The sequence below is a fragment of the Apium graveolens genome, chromosome 10 (assembly GCF_009905375.1).
Source record: "Apium graveolens cultivar Ventura chromosome 10, ASM990537v1, whole genome shotgun sequence".
Taxonomy (NCBI): domain Eukaryota; kingdom Viridiplantae; phylum Streptophyta; class Magnoliopsida; order Apiales; family Apiaceae; genus Apium; species Apium graveolens.
In genome coordinates this window covers 179072502-179088773 of record NC_133656.1, presented here as the reverse complement: position 1 = coordinate 179088773, position 16272 = coordinate 179072502, and the positions used below count along the sequence as shown (strand labels likewise).

At 35.1% G+C, this 16272-nt stretch overlaps 1 protein-coding gene and 1 pseudogene across 2 annotated transcripts; both read left to right on the top strand.

Moving 5' to 3' along the window:
* The first annotated feature begins 241 nt into the window (after positions 1 to 241).
* On the top strand, positions 242 to 11405 carry LOC141693552 (alpha-soluble NSF attachment protein-like; annotated as a pseudogene).
* A 714-nt stretch (positions 11406 to 12119) lies between these two features.
* Positions 12120 to 14117, top strand: LOC141693862 (uncharacterized). 2 transcript variants are annotated; one of them, XM_074499048.1, is made up of 2 exons: positions 12120 to 12462; positions 13257 to 14117. In XM_074499048.1, the coding sequence occupies exons 1-2, from the start codon at positions 12255 to 12257 to the stop codon at positions 13967 to 13969; spliced, it is 921 nt and encodes a 306-aa protein (XP_074355149.1). In that variant the 5' UTR covers positions 12120 to 12254; the 3' UTR covers positions 13970 to 14117. The 2 variants fall into 2 exon arrangements, with proteins under 2 accessions (XP_074355149.1, XP_074355148.1); XM_074499047.1 differs by having other exon boundaries at positions 13215 to 14117.
* Positions 14118 to 16272: the final 2155 nt, after the last annotated feature.

Here is a 16272-nt window from a genome sequence, read left to right as displayed (position 1 = left end):
TCTGCTGTAAACAAATCGTATTAAATAAAAAAAATGTAATATGGGAGTAAATGATTTTGGACAAAAAGGACACAAAGTTGACACCCATTTTAATTGATAAAGCCGTAAATTTGGAAAAGCATGAAGGGCAAAAAAGTAAAATTAATGGTAAAAGGAACTCAGCTTTTATTTTCGTCAGTATTGTTTTGACTTAACTCAGTTTTTATACTCTGTGTGTTTCTTTCGTACTGCCTTCAATGAAGAACAATCCATACACAAACGTTGTAAATGTAATGGATGATCAAATAGCAGAAGGTGAAGACTATGAGAAGCAAGCAGAGAAAAAGCTAACTAGTTGGAGATTTTTTGGCTCCGGTTCTAAATATGAAGATGCTGCTGAGTTGCTTAAAAAAGCTTCTACTTGCTTCAAACTTGCTAAGTCATGTATGAAGTTACTTTACTAACTTCATTTATAATTATGTGTGTAATTATGTTGCATTTATGTTTTGCATGAATGTTTTTTATAGTTAACACACCTTGTGATTCGTGTTAGTAGATTGGTGTTAAATCTCTAGTGGCAATTTTGTAAGTGTTGTCTTCAAGTTCAAGTATTTAGTGTATTAAAATGACGATGATGCGGTGTATGATTAGATGTAGAATGATGTACTGTATTGATATAGTTTTGTTAGTGGTAAAAAGGCTTCTTTGTGTAACATATTATAAAACAAATGTGTGTGATTTTAGGGGCTGACTCTGATAGGTGTGAAGCAAACAACTAGCTATTGCGGCTATCGTAACAACGTGATAGAGATTGTAGGATCCTGTTAAGTTTGATGTAGATGGGATTACCCAAGGAAATTTAGTGAAATTTTCTTTTTCCCAGAGTTGGCTAAAAATGGATGTTAAAATCTGTTAAAGTCCATCTACAGTTAAGTAGCCCGTCCATTTAAAATCTTAAAGTGATTGATAAAGGCCTCAATATGATTTTATACCAGAACATTATTTAACAAAATCTTCTCGATTTAATATGGCAACAAGTACAAAGAAGCTGAGATGAATCTAATACATGTTCCTTTCTAGTGATTTGTGCATGCATCATTTTAGCAAAGTTTACCAAGTATAATTCCGTTTCTGTCTCTGTTTTAGCGTATGTGAACGTTTACACACAACTTACAAATTTCGTTATCATTACAATTAAAACTTTAAGGCAAATTACAACAATCTGGTGCACATGTGGTTCTGACTTCTGACATTGCTAGAGTGAAATCTAGTCTAATACACATGGAATCTACTTGCAAACATAAGAGAACTTTTGTTTACCATCTAATTTTAATATGTATTGTTTTGTATTTTTTCAACAAGATATAGTACACCAATTTATATGGAGGAGGATGCCAGTAAAAAGAACAACTATTTGGCATACAATAGTGGTTAAAAAGTATAAAAATTTCTCTTATATGGGGGAATTTCTATTCCTTCTCATTTTCCATTATAATAGTTAATCATATTAAAAGGAAACTCGGCATGTTAACTACCCCGTCAGTACATGCTATGAGGAGCATGCATGTCAAATGATTAACTAATTTTGCATGTAATAGTGATTTCTAAATTGACATAATTTTTATAATGGGGTTCAGGGGATCAAGCTGGAGGTGTGTATGTAAAGTTGGCACAATGCCATGAAAAGGTAAAATTAGATTTTGTTTTTTATATAGTATATATCACTCTTTCCTCCCTTCTGCTCCTTGTATTGATTCACAATATTACATATTTGAAAAAGTTTCTTTTATATCGTGCTTACAGTTGGATAGAAAATATGAAGCGGCTGATGCTTATGAGTATGCAGCTCATTGCTATAAAAAGACAAATACTAGAGGTGCTAAGCTTCTTATTTATTAAACTTTTTATTTAAAAAGTATTTTTGGTTACATGATGTTATAATTTTAGCTATAGCAGAGGCAAGGAACTGGGCACATGTTTATATCGAAACATGTTAACTTCAGTCGACGTGGTTGTCATGTGTGAGTTCCCTCGTACTTTGTGGTGTAACTAGGATTTAAGAGGTCTACTGGATCAAAAGATATAGTTTAGTTATGCTTTTTATGAAGCAATATATCAAGTTTGTGGTCCTCTGTAGTATGTCTGAAGCTAGTTAAACTTGCACTTAATATGTATTATTTGTTAGTTTTAAGTGTATTAGTATAAAAAGGTACTAATTCATTGTGGTAGTGTGGTGGCATTTGGAGCTGCAAGACCTACCGGTTAGATATTTCATGTGTGATATCTGATTTCTTATGAATTATCAAGTTTGGCACTCTGTGTTATTGTTTTGAGAAATGTCATTGAAGTATGATGTTAATTGTTTATAAAAATTTGTGGGAAAACTTTGGTTATTTTTCCTAATTATATATTTTTGATCAAGCGCCTTATTAGTGACCTGGGTTGCAATATGTACCACCTCCTGTAGACTTTGAACCCTACTTTCATTTAGAAACATGCAAAGTAGTCCGGAACTTTCATTTAGGATATGTCAATATACTTTTTCTTTTGTGCTTATAATATACACAACGGATTGAGTGAGCTTTTCTGTATTTTTGACTTTACAGAAGCAGTAAATTGTTTAGGACAGACAGTTAATATTTATTTGGATATTGGATGGTTCATTACGTCAGCAAGATATTGTAAGGTACATTTTTTGTATATTCGTCATATCATGCCTATTCATAAGAAGAATGTTATGTCACTGCTGCATCCATATTTATCACTTTTTTGCAGGAATCATCCATCATTTTCTTTGAAGATGTTAAATCAGCTGTAAAATTGCTTGTCTTTGATTTTTTACTCCTGTTGTTTAAAAGTTTAGGAAGCGTGCATAACAGGATATGTTCTACATTTATTTATTTAATCATGTTGGTGTCTGGAGTAATTATAAGGGTTTTCTATAGAGGAAGAAATATAACCCTTTTGCATTGCAAAATTTTCATGTTCTGCTGGGGAAATTCGTGTAATATTTAATAATGAATCTCTCCAACATATTTTGGCATAGTTAATTGCATCTATTGTGCACATTTAGTCTGGGGTTTAGTAATATACATGCTATACTTATTTAGCAAAAAAAAATATATATATACATGTATACTCTTATAGGGGCTTTTCTGGAAAGGGGTGGGGTCTTTCCGGAAGTGTCATCTTCTTGATATTCACCCATCAGAGAATTTTCTGATCAATATTTGTGCTTAACTTAAGCCATGCTTTCTTTCCTATTTTTTTTATAAAGAACCTTGAGTAAATTGCATAGGTTTGACCTACTTTACACTCAATTTCAAAAAAATTGTCATAGTTACTCAATTTCAAAAAAGTTGTCAGACTTCATTTTCGCCTTTTAGAATAGTGTCTGCCGTTAACTCTCGTTAAGTAGGAGCCGTTAAATCAACTTTTTATAATATTCGTAAGGGTATTATAGACAATTTACTCTTATTATTTTATTTATACATAAGGGTTGTTGGATATTTGTAAAGAGTAAAGTAAAATTATCTTCTTTTACAAAAACAGTACCCTAATTATAAAATGAAGACGAAACAGTTGGTAAAGAAACCCTAACAGTGGAGTGGAGATGGAGTGGTTCATGTGACCCGGGAAGGAGATGCACAAATATAGAGTTGCTGAGTGCCCCGACTACAAAGGTAACATGTTCAAACCCTTATTTTTTCAAGTGAGATTCGATTTTTAATTTTATACTCATGGAGTGGTCCCAAAAATGTTGCCTTTTCATTTGATAATGTTTAGAATGGTCCCTTGTGTCTCCCTTTGGGCCGTAATTGTATAAAAGATCATTGTTTGCATGTTTCTTGTCTATTGCAGATTACCCCTCTTTTTTACTATAAAAATGTATTATGGTGGTCATTTTGAGAATCTGAACTCCAAGTTTGTGGATTATAAGATAGATTACTTTGATTTTTGTAATGTCGATTTGATGTCAATGTTTGAAATTGGTGCAATGGTGTCCGAGTCCACTGGTCGTATTTCTGCAGGGGCTGAATTGTATTTTAAAGCCCCGAATGAGGGCATGGATGAGTTAGGAAAATTAGAAAGTGACAGTGATATATTGGTCATGACTGGTCTTGTATCTGAGGAAGTTCAGTATGTAGAAGTATTTGCTGTCATTATAAAACCTGTTAGTATTGAAGGTTTGCCAATTAGAGCCACACCAACTACACCACTCTCAAGTCCACCAATTATAGATGTTGATGATAATGTGAGTTGTGAAGAGGAAAGTACGGATAGTTCTAGTTGGGAAGATCAAACGCCTGAGCTTAAGAAAAAAAGGGTGAAAAGATCAATATTTGCGGATGATCAAAATGGGGAAAATGAAGTGAATGATGAGGAAAATGAAGAGAATGCAGATGGAGAAAGAGAAGTGAATGAAAGGGATTGAAAACAAGAGTAGAGAATGAAGATAGTGAAGGAGACACAGATTGGCATCCTGACAGCTCAAATGATGGAAACTCCACACAAGATGAGATGGAATTTGATGTAGAAGATAATGTGAATGAGACTGATTACATAAGTGAAGAGTGGGATGTGAATCAGGTTGAGTTTAATGATGAGACAAATGGTGGTAGTGAAGATGAAAAGATGGCTGTGAGTAGTGAAGATGAGGTTGATGCTGTTTTCCCAGAATTTAATGAGCGTATTGATATGATGAACCCAAAATTTGAGCTTGGCATGCTCTTTAGTGGTGCAGATGTCCTGAGGAGAGCTATTAGAAGTCATGCTATTGTTGAAAGAAGACCTGTACTTAGGTGTCCAAATATGGGTTACAAGGTTCAGTATAAATGCACACCCCCTGTAGCTGGAAAATATATGCAAATAAGTGTCAAAAAAGTGACACTTACCAGATCAGGACATATTTTTCAAAGCACACATGTCAGCAAACTTGGCATCAAAAACAAGTAACTGTAGATTGGATTGCAAAAAAGTACGAGAATGATATACGGATGAACCCTACCTCGGAATGTGATGCATTTCAGAAGAAGGTGGTAAATGATTTGGGGTGTAATGTTAACAAGTCTATGCTGTACAGGGCTAAAAATATTGCTTTGAAGGTGATTAATGGAACACATGAAGATTCTTATGCAATGATTTAGGATTATGGAAATGAGCTAAAAAGGGTGATGCCAGACTCCACTGTGGCAATTGAGTTGGATGATGTTGAACCTGGACAGGATAAAGGTAGATTTAAGAGAATATACATATGTCTTGGGCCTCTTAAGAAAGGTTATGTTGCATGATGTAGGCTTATTGTGGGCTTGGATGGGTGCCATCCGAGAGGCCCATATGGTGGTCAAATGTTGACAACGGTTGGAATGGACCCAGATGATGGAATGTATCATATAGCTTGGTCTATAGTGGATGCAGAGAACACTGCAAACTGGATGTGGTTTATAAGTAAGCTAAAAGATGATTTAAACATTAACAATGATGGATCTTGGACTTTTATCTCTGACAAACAAAAGGTATGCATCATTTCACTGATTTAATCTTTGAGTGTGCATATATTCATCTCAACATAGTAGAATAACTATCATTTTGTATGCAGGGTCTTGTAAGATCTTTGGAGGAGTTATTTCCAAATGCATAGCACAGGTTCTGTGCAATGCATTTGTACAGCAACATGAGCAAGTTGCACAAGGGAATTGGACTTAGAGGGTTGATGTGGAGTGCTGCAAGGTCTACAACAGACTATCACTTTGAAAAAAATATGGCTGCAATTAAAAAGGTAACACAGGCAAGCTTAATATGCTAATTTTAATGCATTTGTGTTGCTATTAAACATGGTTGTTATTAAACATGGCTGCTGTTAAATCTGAAATGTTATGAATGGCTAGCTGGAAAGCCAAAGGAGCATTGGAGTAGATCTGGTTTTGGAACCACTTGCAAAAGTGATTTATTTGTTAATAATCATTGCGAAGTCTTCAATTCAAGCATTAACAAAATCAGACATTTGCCAATCATCACAATGCTTAAAAGTATACACTCAGCTGTTATGTGTAGGGTTCAGAGAAGAATGTTAGAGGCTGGAGTTTGGGATTGGACATTTACTCCCAACTCATTGGAAAAGCTAAATGAGTAAGTAAATTGTTTTCACCTAAAATTTAGAGCATGTAAACTGTTTTAACATTTTATGCTTGTGATAGGGCAAATAAAAAGGCTGTTGGTTGCCATGTCACTTGGTGAGGAGGCCCAAGGTTTCTAGTTCAAACCTCTTCAGGAGGTTATGAACTTGTAGTTGACATGGAAGCAAAAACATGTCATTGTAGGAAGTGGCAGCTTACTGGAGTGCCATGTTTTCATGCAGTATCATGTATGAATTCTAGGGGAATTAGTCTAGAGAGTGGGATGCACAAGTGTTATACTATTGACATGTTTAAAAAGGTAGATATTTTTACTCATACATTAGTTTCATGTCAATTACTATCCTAGTATTGTCTAATTTTGAATCATACATTTAGGTCTACTCTTATCATGTTGAACCAATGAATGGTAAAGAAGGTTGGGAAAAAACTGCATACACACAGCCCCTTCCTCCTAATAAGAAGCCTAGCACAGGTAGGCCCAAAATGAAAAGAAACAAGAAGAATGACACACCTGCTCCACCTGGTGCAACCTCCTTGAAAAGAATGAAAACAAGCTTGAGATGTGGAAAATGTCAACAATGGGGACACAATCGAACGACCTGCAAGAATAAGGTATAAAAATCCACTTCCCATATGCTTATGCTAACACAGTCCATGTTTGAACAAGAATGTTATCATGTCATTTGTAGACAACTGAGCACGGGGATGGACATGTTAACATTGCAACTGAAGAAGGAGATTATCAAGCGCAGCTGGAGCAGGAAGGAGTTGAACATGCTGAAGACAATGTCCAAGAGGAAGGAGTATTTGTTGAGCAAGAGGCTGAAGAGGTTAACAATGCAACTGAGTTCACACCTGGTGAATCTCAGCCAACAAATGAAGTTAATGATAGCTAGGGAGGAATTTTTGGGCCAACTGGTGCATGTGGTGTTGCACCAAAAGCATGGCAGAAGAAGCAAAAGCTTGTGACAACAAGAGCCGAGATCCTCAGGGCAAGGAGTGTTAGAGAGAAGAAGGCTAAAAAGAGATATCAAGATTGATCCTATTTAGTATAAGACATAACTAATATTTCACAATTTGGCTGTTGAATTTGGTACCAATTGAGAACTAGTTCTAACTGTTGATCGTATGTTCTTTTGATTAGTATAACATCTTTTGAGATACAATGTAAACAACCTTTTGTAATGGATGATCTTTTGATTTGGAGATCCTTTTATAATGTCATGGTTTCTTTTTACTCTTTTGTATGTGCTGTACATAAAAAAATAGTGTAATAAAGGCATGTAGCAACCAAGTACTAACAGTTTACCATTAAAGCTATAGATAATTCATTACAAAAAAATGCAGGAAGCACAATTCATTACATATCAACTCCCCCACCCAGAATTCATTACAACTCCACCTACTTTAGATCTGAACCTACACATGCACCTTCACTGCCATTCAACAAATAAAAGATGCACAAAATGACAGACACAAACACAAATCTAAACATCCATTTCTTTTTTTCCTTTTCCTGAACTTCTTGCAACTGAATCAAATGCTCATCTTCCATGGTTCTCAACCTTTTCACAAGACCCGGAATCACAATTTTAGCTCGATTACATAGAGGAGCATCCACCCATTGGAAAAATCTACAGCCGGCTTGCCCATCGGAACAATTCTTAAAGCGACGCCTAGCATTAGCATCTGTCCAAGCACATCTCTCAGCTGCAAGCCTCCCGCAATAACAATAAACCATATTTTTAGACTCTCTAGGTTGAATATGTAGTCTGTAGATTTAGAAAAAACTCACATATAGGTTATACATATATATAGACACAATATGACCGTTGTTCTTTTATTCAAAACCGATTTTACCCCTGTTCTGTTAGTCCCGTTAGTCGGGAGTTAATGGGAGACACTATTCTAAAAGGCGGAAATGAAGTCGGGCATCCTTTTTGAAAATTTATAACTATGACAACTTTTTTGAAATTGAGTGTAAAGTACGGCCAAACCTATGCAATTTACTCGAGAACCTTTGACAAAGATATGTATAATACACTCTGGGCTTCTGTCATGCTAAAATACTGCTTACCAACGACTTTAGTATTAGATTAATGCCTTCTTTTCATCAGGAAATTGCTGAGATCTTTGAGCAAGAGCTAAATGCAGAGCAGGCTATGCATTTTTATGACAAAGCAGCTGATCTTTTTCAAATTGAAGATTTAACATTTTCTGCAGATCGGTGCAGGCAGAAAATTGCTCAATTTGCTGTTTAACTTGAACAGTAAGTATTTCGTACAGTTTTCAGGGCATGTGGCTTTTAAAAGCTGAATGTTATTTTCAACTGGGTATAAGTTACATAACATGTGCATTTCCTTGCTAAACCCAACTCTCCGCATTCAAGAAATTCAGTGTCAATGTTATCATTGATTGTAGTAATTCTTGTTTGACCCCACTATACAATGTGAAGCACCTTTTAAGATGATCTACACAGTTCAGTTTTTCTGTGTGTGTGGAATATTTAATTTTGAGTGCATTGTTCTACACATGTTCTTTAAACACACTTTATTTTCCTCCTAGAATGATATTCTAGTTGTACATTTCTCTTCAGAGTTCAGAAAAAATCAACAAGTTATGTAAGCTTTATGGCAATTTTATTGTTGATGCTGAATCCATTTGCCAACTGATACAATCTTTTTGGCCTCTCATGTTCTTTTATCTAGCAACATTTATCGTTGGGCCTGTAGCCGCCTTTTTCTGATGTTTTTACAGCAAACTTGCTATAACTTATAACCATCCTCTCTTAGATTCTAGGTCATTGCTTTAAACCCTATGGGACCGTATCACACATGGCAACAAAGTATATCAAGTTACAAGAGGTAAGGGTATCACATATAATAGTAGAGTGACTTCAAGTCGCACACTATCTGATAGATTCATAAGCTCTAGAAATTATTTAAGATTTTCAAAATCCACTGATTCGAAATCGAACATTTTGAAAATTTGATGTAATTATTTTACTGTAGATTATTATGGAATCATCTATTAATTTCTTGAAAACTATGCATTAGTCTTATTCTAGAAATTTGGTTAGTCTTCTCCTCGAACGATAAGCCAGCTAACTTAAAAACTTGCGACATGGGACTAGATAAGTAGCTTTTGTTTGATGCAAGTATCCTTAATTATTAGTTTATTCGTGAATCAAGCAATTAAAATAATAATGTTTTAAATTTCTTCAGTTACCAAAGAGCAATTAAGATATACGAGGATATAGCATGGAAATCAATAAACGGGTACATGACGAAGTTTGGAGGTGTTGTTGCAATTACTAATGCTTTGGAGCGATATCAGGTGCAGTAAGTTCTCTTGCAGGACTTCCCATCTTGTATTTGGTCAGTCACCTGACTAATTTTTTTTTCATTTGTAGGAGTTGGATTCTACTTTTTCAGGAACACGTGAATACAAATTGCTGGCTGTATGTCATTAATCCTGAAGTTATCACTAGTTCCTCATTTGATCCCCATGTTCCTCTTCCCCATCCCTTTCCTCCACCCTATTTCCTAATGGTGCATGTTAAACACTAGTATACCACTGATGTACTATTTCTTTTATTTACTAGATAACCAATTTATCTGACTCATACTGGATTTTGGAAAATTTGTAGAGTACTCTTTGATTGTTTGGTGAAATTTCAGTGACATGACTTCTTTAATTTTTTTTCTTTGGGACAGGATTTGGCTGTTGCAACTGATGAGAAGGATGTCACAAAATATGCAGATGCCGTCAAAAAATTTGAGATGCCGTCAACTGATGAGCTGGTATGTTGAATTACCATTAAAAAAACTTCTTTGTTCATGTCAGGATGTATACCGGGTGCATAGGGTCACAAGACACCTCTAGGGTTCTTACATTTTACTTTTTATAAATAATAATAATACAAATGGCTGTGTTCAAAAGAAATAAAGAGGTTGGGTTATTTTTCTGTTTTGGTAAACCTAAAATCTCATGCATCAGAGGCAGAGTGGGAGTTAGAGACTCAGGAAGATAGCCTAATTAAGGGCATCAAAAGGAGATTTATAAATCGACCACTGATCCAGTTTGAGTACCTCTTTAGGTCTTCACACATTATTTTTTGCCATTGCCACTTCATCAAATTTTGAAAAATGTTATTTTATAATTTTCATCTTCACCTCCCATACAGTTAGTAATGCTTTCTTAAATTTTCTTCTTGGAATTTTAAATGGAGGTGTTTATTTGTTGTATAGTTGCTCCTCTGTCCATGATTGTTACATTTTTATGTTGTCTCAAATTATATGTATAATGTAATTAAGATATTTAACAATCTACAATATTTTAGGGTTGGAAATACAAAAGATATAAATCCTAATATTTTGATGATATACTGAATTTCTAATTAAGCATCCTCAAGTTGTTCAATCTGGTCCAAATCAGAATAACAAAACTAATTAAGTTGGATCTCTACTTATATCAAAATCAAACTACTGCAACTTTATCAATGGAAGAAGACATTCTGATTCTTAGTAATGTGATTGTTTCTGATCTGGGATTAAGACTTTTCGTGTCTTCAAATGATTTTAATTCTGCTAATCATTTTATTTTTGGCCCCAACTAGCCTTGGCTCCCCCGCTGCCTAAATCATCTTGCATGAAGGGCACTGTTGTACTTCTGATCCAGAATGCAGCCAATCGCCAATTCATTTTAGATCTTACATTTTTACTGCATTTTCCTATCCCCACCTTTCTCTAGCCCATCACGAGCAATCGAATGAGTTCCTGTTCAAGTTAGTGAAGTTCTTTCATTGTAATTAGACATAACAAAAACGGAATCACGCTCTGTAGGATTTGAACCTACGACATCAGGTTTTGGAGACCCGCGCTCTACCGAACTGAACTATAGGACACTAGTGCTGGTTTACACTTTCAAATCTCTTCTTAATTAGTTTTTAAACAGTAGCATATCTTGAACCTTATGCTGCATATTCTAATCTGATCTGCAGGATACTTGGAAAACAGCACTTTTGTCGAGAGTGAAGGAGTCACTGAAAGCTAAAGAACTAGAGGAAGCTGATCTTACTTAATATCTCTGTCGAAGAAACTGTATGATTTGCTGTAACTGCACTTTGTATGGTCAATCACTCCATATCTGTTTTTGTACCAACTTGGTTTTGCATCAGATTGAAAATAGTATCTTTAATGGACTATAGTTCCTTGCCTATCCGTCCTCTACATATAAGCTTGATACTTGTATCAACATTTTGTATTTATAGGCTTTATTAAGGAACTGATGGTGATTTTATAATATTTTTGCCGCACATTAACCGTATAATAAGCAAAATGGTTGTATAATAAGCTGGTTTTATGGATAGGTGCATACCTAGGAAGGTGATTTGTTGGTTGAGCAAGTACTATATCAATATATGTCGTAATTACTCAGGTTTGGATGCACGGAGTTTGTTTCACTCGTGTATAAAATTTGAGTTGGCATTTTATAAGATACATTCCATTTAGTAAACGGGAACGATATTTTTGAATAATAAGTTCATTAGAAATATCTACAAACACAATCTTTTGATTGATCTAATGTATTGAGTTATAACAGGGTTATGTTTTGTTACCCCACCCACCTTTTTCTTTCAGTGTTCAAAAATTTAAAAGTTTAGTATTCTGGGTTTTTCAATTTTCAGTACTTGCATGTTAACTTTAACTCTTTAAGTCTTTAACAATCAAGTTCAAAATAAATTAAAAATGAGATACATATATAAAGGTTTGTTATTCAAGAACACATTTAAGAAATATGCAGACTGGCGACTGCATAGTAGACCACTAGACAAGCGGATGTTAAAGAAATAAAAGTAATCTAGTCTTGTTTCTTTTTCCAGCTTTGGTTAGCTGTACCAAAAGTCTTCAGTCATCTCTGCATTCATTTCATCTTACAGTTGCAGTTTAAATGATAATCTTGTGTGTAAAAATCTATACAAATCTTTGATGATGATTTACATCTGAAGAGTGCTGAGCTCATAGTGCCATTAAATGTTACAATTCAAAAACCCCAGTTGGCAGTTGATATCTAGTAGAATAACTTAGAAAAACAAGTCTCTCTTCAAAAAGAAAGTTAAAGAAGCAAGAGAGAAATATGGTTTCTACAAGAAGATCAAACAATGAAAGTCTGAATCTTTTTGATGCTGATCAAACACTCACCAAATGTAAGACCTCTAAACGCACGAAGGCGCGGACGAAAAAAATGTTGCATCTCTCAGCAACAAGAGCAGATCCTCAAACACAACAAGAAGAAGAGGGGGATGAGTTTCAACAAAGGCAACAGCTAACTACTCCTACTACAGGTATGTCACCATTTTTTTGTTTATTTTATGTATGTAAAATTTAGTGCCTCGTATAGTCATTAGTCATATACTCATATGTATGAACTTACTGGTTTACTGAACTAGATCTATTCTTCAGCTGCAATTGCCATTTGTAATATCTAACTGACAAGTAAAACCCGAAGCTTCATAACAAGGGCAGTGGTTACATGTATGTAATCAACACCTAATTAGATGAAGGATTTTGTACAAAACAATACTGTGTGTGCTCATGTATTGAAGTTTATTTACAATGCTAATCTAATACTAGTCTAGTAATCTGCTTTGCCCAAATTAGATATAGTGATATGAAAATTGTAGGATTTTTAGAAAGTGTGATAAATTTATCAGTGACTGAGAGTGAGAACGATATATCTTCTATTGAGTTTCACTGTATGTGGAACTTTTCCTTGGCAACCAAAGCAGCTAACATCAAAAGTAATTCTTCTGTAGTTTTCATGATATAAAGTTGCAGTGTGCTAGGTTTGTATATAGTAATGGCTTTGTATGTGATTGTATATTTGTATTTACAATTTCTAGGGAGAATGACAAAAATATTTAAGAGTTCCTCGCACTAGCTATCCTCGAGTAAGTTGAAAACATATGCAACCACTCTTCGACAAACCTGAATATTTTTTAGTTTTATAAAATAATAGACTTATAATGTTGTGATTATATCATCTCTCACAGCATTTAGCAGTAGCATAGTCATTATATTCATTATTAATCTGTAGGTCACAAAGATCAAGCTGAACATGCACTAATTGAATTTGAAGGCAATAAAGTGGTACCCCTGGATATTTGTTCTTCTCCAGAAGAAACAAAGCCCGAAGTTGACATTTTATCATGGCTTGAACCGGTATCCAAAGCACGTTGCCCAATAAAAGGTCCACGGGAGAGTCTTAAAAAACTGGTGGATGCAGCGGTTGTATTCAAGGATGCTTTGGTGGCTTACCTTGAAGAAACAGCCCAGAATTTAGACATTGCTGATATGGTCCAAAATGCCAATGAATGCTTCACCAGATTGAGGGGATTAGAAGTTGATTATCGACTGTTTCATGGTGAAGTTTGTACATTTATCAAGAATCATCTAGAGCTTAAAGAAGCTACTAAAGAAAAGAACACATTGGCTTCGAGGCTGAGGGCTGATTATGAAGATAGCATGGTTAATGCTGATGATAAAAAGGAGGTGCTACTCAGAGCTAAAAACAAATTGATTAGTGCTCAGACTACTAATAATTTGACAGCAAAAAAAAATAAAGAGCTCACAGCGATATTAGGCAGGCTTAAGAAGGTGGATGCCATGGAAAGAGATGGACTTGCGGCTTTGACTGCTGGGAGGGATCACTGTAATGAGACTTATTTGCTTGCTGAAAAAATTGTTGAAGAGACTGGTGCCAGACTTGAGGGGATTAATCAACGCTATGATGTTGCCGAACAAGAAACACAGAGGTCACTTGGTCGGTTGAGGGAGCTAGTGGGAAAGTAGCGGAGAAGGATTCTACTTTTTTGCTTAATAGGCTTTAAGTTGACGTTTAGCATTGCAGCTGGAAGATCATTGTAGCAAATATTGAAAAACTGTGTGTTGATGTGTTGTGAAATGCTTCCAGAACTGTGAAATACTAAAATTTGATGTTTAAAAATATTATGTGGAGAAGCTTTATTTATCGTTCTTGTTATGTGTATTTAAGAATGATTCAGAATATATGGATTAAGCACCGTATTAGACCTGGTGCAAATGTCCATACCGTCAGTAACTTTTTGATTTCAGTTTCATCTCACAGAAATGCATGCAAACCGGTCTGGAAGTGCTATTGAGCACAAACTTTTATTTTTCTTTGTTCTTAAGGGCAACACATGAGTGTTCTCTTTCTTTAATTTTAGGATACAGATGTAGTAACTTGATTAGAACAGGCATCCAACACATTTTCGAGAAACGAAAGTCTCGGAAATGTGAGCAAGGTTAGGTATAGTCGAAACCTGTGAAGCACGGGCACGGGTGCGGGAATACGGGAATTCTGTAAATTTCAAAAAATGGGGATATGGATACGGCAAATATTAAAATATTTTAAATATATATTATATATATATATTTAACAATTACTTAGAAAATGTAAATAAAATACATCAAATATTTAACAATTAGAAGTATCATTTTCATTCAACCAAATAAAAGTCATCAAATCCACAAGTTCATCATTCTTAAGTCTTAACAAATGAAAGTCAAATTAATATTACTAAATTTAAACTAAACATCATCATCTTGATAAATCATCCGTTCCATCTCGAGCTCATCAAGAGAAAGACTAGCTATCTCAAGCTCCTCGGCACGGTCAAGTGGATTAAAGTGATCACCACCAACATCCCACAACTTTGTCTCTCCCTTCAAATAAACAAAAACATATATATTATATATATAATAACAACATTTAATAAACAAAAACACAAAAATAATCATTATTAAACAAATAAACTAACAACAAAAGTTGAGTACTAGCCCACAAAATCAAAAATTCAGGCCCAATTAACATATAGTCAATTAGTCATATACACACGTATATACAGTTACACACAACTTGACACAACTCGAGACTACACAGACGGAGACGGATGACAAATGTCATTGACTACACAGACAACTCGAGACTGAAGAAAGGGAAGAAACAAAAAAAAGAAGAAGAGGAGAATTACTTACGAGAAGAGCAGCTGGCCGGAGTGTTCGTCAGTGCCGGAGAGTTCGTGGAGCACAGGAGCAGTTCGTCGCCTCCTTTCCAATTAGGGTTGGGCTTGTAACTAACTCCCTTGGTAAATAATTAAATTACAAAGACCCTGTATTTTTTTGTTTGTGTTTTATTTGACGTGAAATTACAAAAACTACCCCTCCCGCACCCCCTTTCCCGCACCCCCGTATCGAGCCTCTCAAATCCGCTGACACGCCACATGGCGCACCGCGGACCACGACGCACGCGTCGCGCACTGCATACGCGGTTCTTCACCTAACCCGAGTATCCCTGCTTTCCAGCTCGAAACGTAAGCAAAATAAGGTATAGTCTTTTTTATATTCGTCATCTCATGACGAGTAAAGTACAGAATGTGTAACTTAACTATCAAAAAACTGCAGATTGTGTGGTTGCATTACTGAAAATACAGATTGAGAAGATGGAGACTCTTCTCCATCTTAGACTAAAATTGAGAAAACGTTTCTTTGTTCATTGATACTCAAAAAACTATATCTCTTCTGTTACAATGAAAGCCTAAAAGTATATATCTAATATCCTGTCTTAGTAACTAACTTTCCCGCCAAATATACTAAAAACTGTTTAAATATTATCCTTTCTAATATTATTTACAACATCAAAATATATTTCAATATCCCCCTTCAAGCTGGACGTGGATGTTGAAAGACAAGGCCGAGCTTGGAACAGAAAATTTGAAGTTGGTCATGATTCAGTGCCTTGGTAAAAGGATCTGCCAGCTGAAGAGAAGTCTTGACATGAAGAATCTTCAATAAACCATTGTCAACATAGTCTCTAATGAAGTGACAGTCAACTCGTAAATGTATTGTTCTCTCCTGAAAAACTTGGTTTTCAGCAATATATTGAGCAGCAGTGTTGTCACAGAACAAGTTAATTGGAAGAGGAACAGTAATCTGTAAATCTGAGAGTAAACCCTGCAGCCAAATAAGCTCACTTGTAGTATAACTCATGCTTCTATACTCTGCCTCACAAGTACTCTTGGAAGTTGTTTTTTGCTTCTTTGTTTTCCAGACAATGAGAGATTTCCCCAAGAAAA